The sequence below is a fragment of the Cicer arietinum genome, chromosome 2, assembly GCF_000331145.2.
Source record: "Cicer arietinum cultivar CDC Frontier isolate Library 1 chromosome 2, Cicar.CDCFrontier_v2.0, whole genome shotgun sequence".
In the NCBI taxonomy this organism is placed as follows: Eukaryota; Viridiplantae; Streptophyta; class Magnoliopsida; order Fabales; family Fabaceae; genus Cicer; species Cicer arietinum.
Genome location: NC_021161.2, coordinates 46,355,412 through 46,368,358, shown reverse-complemented (window position 1 = coordinate 46,368,358; position 12,947 = coordinate 46,355,412). Strand labels below are relative to the sequence as shown.

General features: G+C 34.6%; 1 protein-coding gene across 1 annotated transcript; it reads left to right on the top strand.

Moving 5' to 3' along the window:
• The first annotated feature begins 1,735 nt into the window (after positions 1 to 1,735).
• Positions 1,736 to 11,985, top strand: LOC101500067 (sister chromatid cohesion 1 protein 1). Its single transcript, XM_073365539.1, has 20 exons — positions 1,736 to 1,861; positions 2,164 to 2,232; positions 2,344 to 2,402; positions 2,472 to 2,516; positions 2,659 to 2,678; positions 2,769 to 2,845; positions 2,998 to 3,118; positions 3,690 to 3,768; positions 3,849 to 3,918; positions 4,138 to 4,250; positions 9,225 to 9,454; positions 9,846 to 10,011; positions 10,104 to 10,192; positions 10,278 to 10,407; positions 10,747 to 10,837; positions 10,927 to 11,060; positions 11,184 to 11,265; positions 11,420 to 11,532; positions 11,629 to 11,716; positions 11,815 to 11,985. The coding sequence occupies exons 1-19, from the start codon at positions 1,809 to 1,811 to the stop codon at positions 11,709 to 11,711; spliced, it is 1,824 nt and encodes a 607-aa protein (XP_073221640.1). The 5' UTR covers positions 1,736 to 1,808; the 3' UTR covers positions 11,712 to 11,716; positions 11,815 to 11,985.
• Positions 11,986 to 12,947: the final 962 nt, after the last annotated feature.

Here is a 12,947-nt window from a genome sequence, read left to right as displayed (position 1 = left end):
TTTTCCTTTTCCTTCCTTCTAATTTCCTTTCTTTCTATTCTCTCCAAGCAAACATATATATATATATATATATATATATATATATTAAATATAACTTAACAAATATCTCAAAATATCTAGATATTTGTTAAATTACCATTTCACCCGTAACGCATTAAATTCTCCGTAAGGGATTCACCGCACTTAATTTAATTTATTTATCGACGAGTAATTCTAAACGGCGTCAAAATATCTTTTTGATCATATAAACTCCAAAATATTATTAACTTTGGCTAAAAAGCCTCCGAACCAAAATCCAAAATATACAAAAATACATAAAGTATACTTTAAAATTATGGGTCTTACAGTTTCTCAAATTACACTTTGAATTTTATGAAGTGGCAAATGTCTAATTAAAATTTAATATAATCAATTAAATTATTCTTTGAATTACAGAAAAAAAAATTATTCTTTGAGTTGCCTCGCTTTGTTTACCCTTTGTAAATGAAGAATTGAATTTTGAATTTGGAGAATTATAGGAAATGAGAAAGAAGATAATAAGTATAAATGATTGAGAATTTTTGGATTTGGGAAAAAAGATGAAATTGACAAATAATATAGTTGTTGTGGTTTCACTACAATGCAATCAATTTTTCCTTTCAATTTAGTTATCTAGCTCTATAATATATATAGGGGTTTGAAATTTTCTACCTTTGAGTTTCTTACGTTTGATTTCTTAATCAATTATTCTTTCTCATTTAAATAATTTTTATCAATTATTTTAATCATCAATTTTACTCTAAAATATACTAAAGTCATCAATCACTAAAGATAAATAATTTATTTTCACAACACAAACTGCGTCATGATTACTTGATTTGTTACGTTGATATAATTACCGGAAACACAAATTTAAAACACTTTTTACACTAATGACAAAAACACATTTCATTGTAATTATGCCGATGATAATAAAACAGCTATCTAAAGACCAACAAAATAACTAATAAAACAGCTATCTATAGTTAAGTGGTTTTATATTTCACTTTTTATGTTATAACATTGCTAATAGGACACCAAAGCGTAGATAAAATTGAATCAGCTAAAGTTAGGTGTATTTAAATAAATTAAGTATTAAGGAGGGAAACATGATTTATAGCCTCGTATACAAAAGCTTGTATGCTGGTTGAGTAATGAAATGAACAAATATGTTTATTTTTCAAATGGTAACAGAGATTGAAAGAGTGACTATTTTTCATTCTATTAATCAATCAAAATACAAGCTATAAGCTATAATCTATTTGTTACGTATACAATACATCATACAATACAATGCATTTGAATGACAAAACGTTCGTATAAATTTTTTAAAATTGCTATCACAGTTAGTTTTCCTAACGAATTCGCTTGTGTAGTAGTGAGCGAGTGACAAATTCGTTGATCACGTGGGTCCCACTCCAACAGCCATACCTTTAATCCTCTACAGCTAGTCCAGCACTCGTACCAACACTCCATCCCAATCCCATTGACTCTGAACCGTTAAGCATCCACGTGGATTAATCTTCCTTCGTAAAACTAAATAATACTGTGCACTCTCGCGTAGCTCAGTGTACTCTACCACTACCACGTTCTTCCTCTCGCGTAGCACTTTTCTTGCTTGTTGCTGCATTGCATTTTAATAAGAGAGTTCAGAGAGAGTCTTTTCAATTTTCTTCAACTTCACAATACATTATTAAACTTCCTTTGCAAAAAATTTTAAAAATACAATACATTAAACTTAGTTCTTACTATTTTCTAGTTGCAAATAATTTTATCTCCATAGCTAGAAAATGTTTTACTCTCATCAGCTTCTTGCTCGAAAAGCTCCACTCGGTCAAATTTGGTACTTACATTTTACTGTTATACGTTTTCAATTTTCATCTCTTTTAAATTAATTATTCATTTCAACTGCATTTGAATTTAGTCACCATTCATTTTCATGTCTCTGTTTCTGCAGAAGCATTTATAGCTAGCTAGTTTCTATGGAACTAATTTTGGAATGTTGAACTTCGACTGTGAATATATAAATTCGTTGTTTAATTTACAAACGCGCGTTTGGATTTTAGTTTTTTTTAAAGCTTCTGTGTTTTTTTTAATTGTTTGTTATACTGAGAAATGAGAATCGTAATTGCTTTTTTGATGAAGGATGGCTGCGACTATGCACTCGAAGATAAACAGAAGAAAGTTAAATAAACTCAATATCATCAAGATTTGGTAACGATTATTGATTAATAATTTATATATGCTTATTCTTCTTCTTTTATTGCGTTATATCATAGTTAACCGAATTTGTTATACGGTGTCGTTTTCTTTTGCTTGTTACAGTGAAGAGATTCTGAATCCATCGATTCCTATGGCTCTTAGACTTTCTGGAATTCTCATGGGTACATTCTCTCTCCCTCTCTCTCTCTCTGATCCTTCTTTTTTAATGGATTTTGCATTTTTTTTATTAGGAGGAGTAGTGATTGTGTACGAGAGAAAAGTGAAGCTACTTTTTGGTAAATTTCGCTAGTCCTTGCTTTCATTTTCATGATTAAATAATTAATTAAATGTTAAAGCAATGTAGTTCTATTTCAGTACAACATTTCTGAATGCACTCTGTTTTTTGTTTTGTTTTGAATTTTACCTTTCTTCTTGCAGATGACGTTTCACGTCTACTGGTATAAAGTTCTACATCCACCTTTTCTCTTATTATGATTTTTCTTCCAATAGATTCAATGTCGCTATATATATTAATTTGATTGTGTAAGGTTGAGATAAATGAAGCTTGGAAGGTAAAGAGTGCTCCAGATCCTACAATGCTTCCTAAAGGAAAATCTCAAGCCAAGTTAGTCACATCACATTTGCTCTAATTATTATTTTCCATTTTAACTTGCATATATGGTTTGAAATTTTGAAGTTGAGCTGAATAAGGAGTTCGTATTACATTTCTTTTTCTTAATTTGATTTCCCTTTGCTATGTGTATTAACCTTTGACAGGAAAGGGACAATCACTATGCCAGAGAAAGAAGAGATGGCTCTGGGTGATATTGAACAGTCCCTCCAGTTTTCCAATGCAACAGCTACAATGGGGTTCCAACAAACCGCTTATTTTACCATGGTGTGTAATGCATTATACAGACAATGGATATAGCATTTAAGTCATGTTGAGCAAGTCATACCAAGCAAATCATATTATATCATTTATTTGTAAAATACTAATGCAAGGTTTTCTTATGTAGAAATGGAAATCAATTTATAATTTAGTTGTGACTTTCTATGAAAGAAACATGTTTATTTCATGATCAAACGTTTAATTATGTGTCCCGTAAGTACACCTCCATTGTTAGCTCAATTGTGTGAGTTTTGCTGGCAGACTCTTTTAAAAAAAATTAATTGTGTTAGAGTTTATTTACTATGCATTGTCAGTGTAAAAAAATTTACACGGTCGACACATCACAAACATTCATGAAGATGACTTTAGAGATAGTTTTGGCAAAAGTTAAAAATCTCTATTGATTTAATGATTATGATTGATTGATAGTGTAAGTATTATTTACCGTGATAATGTATATAAATTAAATCCATAGTGTGTTAATCTTAATTTACTTGGTTTACCTTAGACAAATGTAAGGCATTGGTCTAATCACAATTGTGTATTGGGGCTTATCTATACTTTTCTATTGTTGCAGCGACTGGATGCCGTGGAAGAACCTAACATTGGTAATGGAGGAAGAGAGGATGAAGATCCATTGGATAATCTTCATCAAGGTTTTCATCCTTGAATTTGTTAAACATTTACATGTCTATATTGGGTCTTAGTGTCCCTTTGCTAACTCAACATTTTTCAGCTGATGTGGAGAATATTACATTATTTGAATCTTTCCAAGCTAATGTGGATCCACACAATCGCTTTGAGAGGTTTTTGGCTTCCACTGTTCTTGTTTTTGCAGTATTTGAATTAGTCATTTTAATTTTAAGTTTAGTACTATGTATGTCAGAATTGAATGCAGTGATAAACGTTTGCATTGTGTCATAGATCAATGAACCATCAATTCTGTTAGCTGATTCTTGAATCTTGAGAAAATTATTCATTATTATCGTCATCTTACCCGTTTGTATTTGTGAATGTTGTGGCAGGTTTGACATCGAAGGAGATGACGAAACACAGGTAAATGTAACATCAGGAGATTATAATCAAATTCCAAGTATTCTTATACCCTCCCCACCTCCTCCAGATGACCCAAAGAGAGGTGAGCAACATATCAATTACATGACTAGTTGTAAACACCAAGATTTTCAATAAAGCTGATTGTTTTTCCATATTGAGTAGATCAGAAAATGTTGGAACAAGTATTTCATTCACCTCAGTTGCATTTCATTTTCTTTACGCCATATTTTCCATATTGTGTAAGCTTATCCTAGTATTTGGTGAAGAGTGTACTAGAACGTAACTTCCTTTAGTATCATTAAGTATGAATTATCATTGAGAACTGTAAAATATGTGATTTATATGTTTCTTGTGTTTCTAATGAGATCACACACCTTCATATTTGTAATGATGCTGCAATAATTACATTCAATGCATAGGAAATTGTATTGACTAGGACTACTATCAGTTAGCCTAGAATGTTGCACAATCAAGGAATAATTAAAACATACACTGAATTTTAATACTCCTCCTCAAGTTAAAGCTTACTATGCTTTAAACTTGTTACATCAAAACATTTTATCACATAAAAAATGAAACTAAGTTTGACTATTGTTGGACTAGTTTGAAAAGAAAAGACACCATTAATGATTCATGTGTGAAAGATTCACTATTGAATTGATCATCGGTGGGAATAAAAGGTGCCACTAATATAATTCATATGTAGGATTAGAGTCACTACTGGGTTGATTGCGGTGAGAATAAAATGATTGTCTAGGCAAATGGTACCTTGTTCTTGAAACTAAGTTCTCACAACAGCAGATACAATACGGAACGAAGAGTTGAAAAATAAGAGGTTGCTGAAAAATCACTACATCATGAAAAGACCTGCAGAAGGGGGCTGGAGACAGGTGTATGCATTCTCACACACAGACTTGGTGGAGGCGCGTGAGACCCATACATAGAGAAGATAGATGCGCGTGACGCGTGTGCAATGTTGGTTGGCGACGGGAGAAGCACCGTCGTGCTCGCCGGAGGATTGCACGACGATGTTTGTTGGTTTTGGATGCGCACTAGAAAAGGGGCAGCTGGTGTTGGCACAACTGTAACAGAGTAAAAAAAAAAAGAACAAAAAAGTTACAGCTGGTGTAAGGCACAACTGTGTTTGAAAGAAAAAAAAAGTCACTTAAAAACACACAGTGAAGGTTGTGCTTTTGAGGCCAGCTGTAGGGTCGTGGTTGGTTGCTAGAAAGGCAGCCAAAGTTGATGGTGACAAATGAGTGTATGAAGCCAAAAAATTAAAAGACTGAAAAAGAAGGTGTTGCCGGCGGCATTTGCCGCCGCCGGCAACGGTAGTGAAGCACAAAGACGGGTCACAAAATCAGAACCTGCTCTGATACCATGTAAAGTATGTGATTTGTTGTGCTTCTTATGTTTCTAATGAGATCACACACCTTCATATTTATAATGATGCTGCAATAATTACATTCAATGCCTAGGAAATTGTATTGACTAGGACTACTATCAATTAGCCTAGAATGTTGCACAATCAAAGAATAATTAAAACATACACTGAATTTTAATACTCCTCCTCAAGCTAAAGCTTACTATGCTTTAAACTTGTTACATCAAAACATTTTATCACATAAAAAATGAAACTAAGTTTGACTATTGTTGGACTAGTTTGAAAAGAAAAGACACCATTAATGATTCATGTGTGAAAGATTCACCATTAAATTGATCATCGGTGGGAATAAAAGGCGCCACTAATATAATTCATATGTAGGATTAGAGTCACTACTGGGTTGATCGTCGGTGAGAATAAAATGATTGTCTGAGCAAATGGTACCTTGTTCTTGAAACTAAGTTCTCACAACAGCAGATACAATACGGAACGAAGAGTTGAAAAATAAGAGGTTGCTGAAAAATCACTACATCATGAAAAGACCTGCAGAAGGGGGCTGGAGACAGGTGTATGCATTCTCACACACAGACTTGGTGGAGGCGCGTGAGACCCATACATAGAGAAGATAGATGCGCGTGACGCGTGTGCAATGTTGGTTTGCGACGGGAGAAGCACCGTCGTGCTCGCCGGAGGATTGCGCGACGATGTTTGTGGGTTTTGGATGCGCACTAGAAAAGGGGCAGCTGGTGTTGGCCCAACTGTAACAGAGTAAAAAAAAAGAACAAAAAAGTTACAGCTGGTGTAAGGCACAACTGTGTTTGAAAGAAAAAAAAAGTCACTTAAAAACACACAGTGAATGTTGTGCTTTTGAGGCCAGCTGTAGGGTCGTGGTTGGTTGCTAGAAAGGCAGCCAAAGTTGATGGTGACAAATGAGTGTATGAAGCCAAAAAATTAAAAGACTGAAAAAGATGGTGCTGCTGGCGGCATTTGCCGCCGCCGGCAACGGTAGTGAAGCACAAAGACGGGTCACAAAATCAGAACCTGCTCTGATACCATGTAAAGTATGTGATTTGTTGTGCTTCTTATGTTTCTAATGAGATCACACACCTTCATATTTATAATGATGCTGCAATAATTACATTCAATGCCTAGGAAATTGTATTGACTAGGACTACTATCAATTAGCCTAGAATGTTGCACAATCAAAGAATAATTAAAACATACACTGAATTTTAATACTCCTCCTCAAGCTAAAGCTTACTATGCTTTAAACTTGTTACATCAAAACATTTTATCACATAAAAAATGAAACTAAGTTTGACTATTGTTGGACTAGTTTGAAAAGAAAAGACACCATTAATGATTCATGTGTGAAAGATTCACCATTAAATTGATCATCGGTGGGAATAAAAGGCGCCACTAATATAATTCATATGTAGGATTAGAGTCACTACTGGGTTGATCGTCGGTGAGAATAAAATGATTGTCTGAGCAAATGGTACCTTGTTCTTGAAACTAAGTTCTCACAACAGCAGATACAATACGGAACGAAGAGTTGAAAAATAAGAGGTTGCTGAAAAATCACTACATCATGAAAAGACCTGCAGAAGGGGGCTGGAGACAGGTGTATGCATTCTCACACACAGATTTGGTGGAGGCGCGTGAGACCCATACATAGAGAAGATAGATGCGCGTGACGCGTGTGCAATGTTGGTTGGCGACGGGAGAAGCACCGTCGTGCTCGCTGGAGGATTGCACGACGATGTTTGTTGGTTTTGGATGCGCACTAGAAAAGGGGCAGCTGGTGTTGGCACAACTGTAACAAAGTAAAAAAAAAGAACAAAAAAGTTACAGCTGGTGTAAGGCACAACTGTGTTTGAAAGAAAAAAAAAGTCACTTAAAAACACACAGTGAAGGTTGTGCTTTTGAGGCCAGCTGTAGCGTCGTGGTTGGTTGCTAGAAAGGCAGCCAAAGTTGATGGTGACAGATGAGTGTATGAAGCCAAAAAATTAAAAGACTGAAAAAGATGGTGCTGCCGGCGGCATTTGCCGCCGCCGGCAACGGTAGTGAAGCACAAAGACGGGTCACAAAATCAGAACCTGCTCTGATACCATGTAAAGTATGTGATTTGTTGTGCTTCTTATGTTTCTAATGAGATCACACACCTTCATATTTATAATGATGCTGCAATAATTACATTCAATGCCTAGGAAATTGTATTGACTAGGACTACTATCAATTAGCCTAGAATGTTGCACAATCAAAGAATAATTAAAACATACACTGAATTTTAATACTCCTCCTCAAGCTAAAGCTTACTATGCTTTAAACTTGTTACATCAAAACATTTTATCACATAAAAAATGAAACTAAGTTTGACTATTGTTGGACTAGTTTGAAAAGAAAAGACACCATTAATGATTCATGTGTGAAAGATTCACCATTGAATTGATCATCGGTGGGAATAAAAGGTGCCACTAATATAATTCATATGTAGGATTAGAGTCACTACTGGGTTGATCGTCGGTGAGAATAAAATGATTGTCTGAGCAAATGGTACCTTGTTCTTGAAACTAAGTTCTCACAACAGCAGATACAATACGGAACGAAGAGTTGAAAAATAAGAGGTTGCTGAAAAATCACTACATCATGAAAAGACCTGCAGAAGGGGGCTGGAGACAGGTGTATGCATTCTCACACACAGATTTGGTGGAGGCGCGTGAGACCCATACATAGAGAAGATAGATGCGCGTGACGCGTGTGCAATGTTGGTTGGCGAAGGGAGAAGCACCGTCGTGCTCGCCGGAGGATTGCGCGACGATGTTTGTTGGTTTTGGATGCGCACTAGAAAAGGGGCAGCTGGTGTTGGCCCAACTGAAACAAAGTAAAAAAAAAGAACAAAAAAGTTACAACTGGTGTAAGGCACAACTGTGTTTGAAAGAAAAAAAAAGTCACTTAAAAACACACAGTGAAGGTTGTGCTTTTGAGGCCAGCTGTAGCGTCGTGGTTGGTTGCTAGAATGACAGCCAAAGTTGATGGTGACAGATGAGTGTATGAAGCCAAAAAATTAAAAGACTGAAAAAGATGGTGCTGCCGGCGGCATTTGCCGCCGCCGGCAACGGTAGTGAAGCACAAAGACGGGTCACAAAATCAGAACCTGCTCTGATACCATGTAAAGTATGTGATTCGTTGTGCTTCTTATGTTTCTAATGAGATCACACACCTTCATATTTATAATGATGCTGCAATAATTACATTCAATGCCTAGGACTACCTTCAATTAGCCTAGAATGTTGCACAATCAAAGAATAATTAAAACATACACTGAATTTTAACAAGTACTTTCTTGATATTGCTGATTTTGCATATTATGCTGTCTCTTACTTCCATTTTGCTAAGTACTATGTTTGGCAGTTGAAAACAAATCCAATTGAACTATTAGTGTTGAGTTAAAAGGAGTCAGATTTGACAGCCACTATGAAGCATTGTGCTCTCCAGTTTCTTGCCATGCACACATTTTTGTTCTGTCATTTATAATCTGAATTAGACTCTTCCCCCCATTATTAAATCATTGAATTTCAAACATTTGTTTCTTCTAATAACGAAACCTTGTCAACATAAAAAAGAGAAAAGAAACTGCTCGCTGACATATATGATATAACTATTCTGTAGACGATTTAACTCAAGACCAACCTCCTGAGCACCCGATTAGCCAGCTACCTAATGACGACATTCAAGCTAGACACCAGGAGCATAAAAGGCGAGGGCCAACTAAGAGGAAAAGAGGAAAACCAGTGGCAATAACAATGGATTGTGAGCAAACCATGATCCCTGCTCATATATACCAACGCTGGCTTCAAAGTGCTTCTGATTTAGTCTCAAGAAGAGGAAGAAAGAAAAAGGTTTGCAATTGATATTCTCTATACCAATCCATTATACATTTTGAATGAGATGCATGTACATCAATTGATTAGGCAACAGATCACAGTAACAAGGTTGACACCATAAATAAATAAGTATATCGGCCTATTCCTCATGTTGTCTTCATTTTACTTATTCCTAATTACTATGGGCTTTATTTATCAGTCACTTAAATTTCCAATACCTAACACTAACGAGACAGATCAAGTAATGCATAGTTCATATTTATTCTTTAGTTTGAATCAAATAATTTCTTTTTGAACTAAAGAGGGAATCTAGTATTGTAAAAATACGAAGTGTGAAGAGATGAAAATGGAATTACTTAGACAACTGTATACTTAGACAGTGTGAGGCTGCTTGTCTATGTTTCAGGGAACTGATATCATGTCTTCAACAAAGATAGTTGACCTCATGAAGCTGCCACCCGTTACGCTAATGGGAGACTTATATTCAAGTGTAAACAGAGATATATATTATCCAGCACCTCTTCTTGATTTATGGATTAAGAGCACTCAACCACCCCATGATTCACCTTCAGGTTAGTATAGAGTCTCTCTCTCTGTGGAACTACTCAACCTTGATGTTGAAAGAGTTAAGCAGAAGGTTACAAACAACTTTTATTTTATGCAGCAACAAGGATTTCAACACAATATCCTCCAGAACCATCAGCTTCATCACCTCCAGGAGTTCCTAACACCAACGATGATTTCACAGGATTTGTAAGTCTCGTACAAGAATCTGTTTATTTGTAGTATCTTGGACGGATAATGTAATTTATTTCTAATAAAATCTCCATCTGCGAAGCATTTTGAAGATTTTGACAGTAGGCTAGACAACCTATTTAATGCTCCGGTAGAGACGGGGCGGGCACCGATTTTTGACAATGGTTTTAGAGTACCTGAAGCTACTCCTCATGTTTCATCAGGGAAATCTGGTATGTGTCATCTTGATAGAGAGACTAGTACATCTTCATATAGTTTTATTTGTCAGCTCCTATATGTCTCTACCAAAACTTCAACACTTAAAATAGTACATGACATATACCAGATTTCATACTACTTTTATTTGTCATCTTAAAATATTACAGGACTTTATTTGTCATCTTATTGGACATATACGAGCTGACAATATCAAGATGATTTGTTAAAATTTAAGGATTTCATATAACACATGAAATAGAGTCTATTTGACCATTCATTTCTCAAAAGTAGTTGATGAAGTGTATGGCTATGCCTATAACAACTAAGAAATTGCGATATAATTGTTCCTTCAGACACAATTCCAGGAGTAGACACTGCATTTTCCATCCCAAGTACAGTATCTGAGCATGGTCTTTCCTCACATTCAGACTTTGAGAAAGGAAGGTAGTACAATTTGAATTTACCTCTTATAGAACCCAGTTAAATGATCACTTATAAAAAAGTTTTGACCATTCCTTAAATACTATTAACAGAATCAGAAAGAGAAGGTATTCATCATCTGGAAACAGCAGCGGAGGGCTTCAGCCAGTAGCAGAGAATGAAAATTTCAGGAATGTAAATTTCAAGTTATCTAGGCTGTCTGACATTGGCCCAACACCTGATCAAGGTACTTGTTAAGGCTTCTCTGATATATATATATATACTCGGTATAGTGGTATATCTACAGTGGTGTATACATACATTCTTTATCCACTTAACACATATCTCAGCGTAGTAAGTTTCTTTTCAGAACTTCTTGTGGAGACAGGACCCACACAAACACAAGGAAAGACCAACCATCCTAGTGACAAGATAACTGATTCTATCCTAGCGTATGAATCTCTTACAGAAATTTATTAACCCCCTTATAAAAGCTACTTTGGAATTCGGATTCCCTACAGCCAGGGGACTCTGCATTCACATAGTTGAGACATTAGTGGCCGTTTGGTAATAATAAAGCATATTTATTGAATTTGAATGTTACAGGCAGATGAGAGCACATTTCGACACCCCAGGAGCTCCTCAATTTGAATCTCTCGATATCCTAGCTGCTGGAATGACCCGAAAATCAGCAGCGCAACTTTTCTATCAAACTTGTGGTATTAATATTATTACTCATAGTCCTCCAATTTACATGTTATAACTCTGTTGCGCATCCCAAGCATCAATATCTGTTGTAACTTTGTTGTGCATAGTTCTTGCTACCCGTGATGCCCTTAGAGTTGAGCAGAAGGCTCCCTATGGAGAGATTCTCATCTTTAGAGGATCAAAGATGTGATGAAGGTCCAGTTTCCTCCTTAATTATGAACGTTTCTTATAATTTTTATTGAAGTCTTGAACGTATAGGCCATTACTAATGAATTGTTTATCTTTAACAGCAGATGGTGTTGATGTTTAACAGCGATTCCTCCATATGCAACCATTAATTAATATCGTCTTTCAAAATATACATAACACGGCTGGATTACCCAAATCTAGGATTTAAAATTTTAAAATATATTTTTTATTACGAGACCTTTTGGAATATTATTATGCCTAATGACACTTCTGTAAGTATAAAGTGCACGATTGGGTTCAAATTTGAGAGAACAAATGTTATTTTAGAAACATTTTGTAATTTTTGCTTTTAATGCTTTGTCTTTAAAATTAGATGTTATAAGAGTGTGTGCAGAAACTAAGATCCTAAAAAATGAAAAGATAAAAACCGAATATAAATTGTGCGACATTAATTGTGATGTCTAAATATTTTTTCTCTCTTAAAATTCACACGGTGATAATCATGTATTTACGAATTAAATTAATGATATTGTATTATAAAAATTTGCATAAAAATTTAAATCTATGAAATATTTGTTATTGGAAATTGTTAAATATCACGAAAAATCAGTCATAAAGCGCTCATAAAACAATTAACTTAATTTTAACACTTTTCTCTTTTATGTATGGTCATGCAGACTTTTAATTGCCCCAATTCATTTTTTGACAGTTCAGCAACTCTCGATATATAATATTGCTCTTCGTAATATTGTTTTCTTATTTGTTGTCATTTTAAATGTGAAGACCCGTGGCATCCACCCGATTCAAAATATGAAGAAAATAAAATTATATTATATGCATTAATTATTTATTTAAATACATAAGTGCGTATATTTGCTGTTCCATGTGAAGACACAAAAATGATATAGACTTTCATGTGGTTAACAAAGTGTAAACTAATTATATTGATTTTTTTTTAAGAAGTTAATAATAATACAAAAAAAGAATTATCCAGAAAATAAGATATGCCGAGAATAATTGAAAGAATATCAAATTACGAAAAGATCAAGTGTGATCAAAATAAAATTTTATATAAAAAATTTTATTTTATTTATCAATTACAAATATTTATTTAGTGTTTTTTATATGTATCCAATATTTTGCTTATATTGATATGACTATGAACAAAGTCATAAGCCTATGAGCAAATTCAATACTATTGAAAGATATGCCAATATCTTCATGCAACAAATTAATC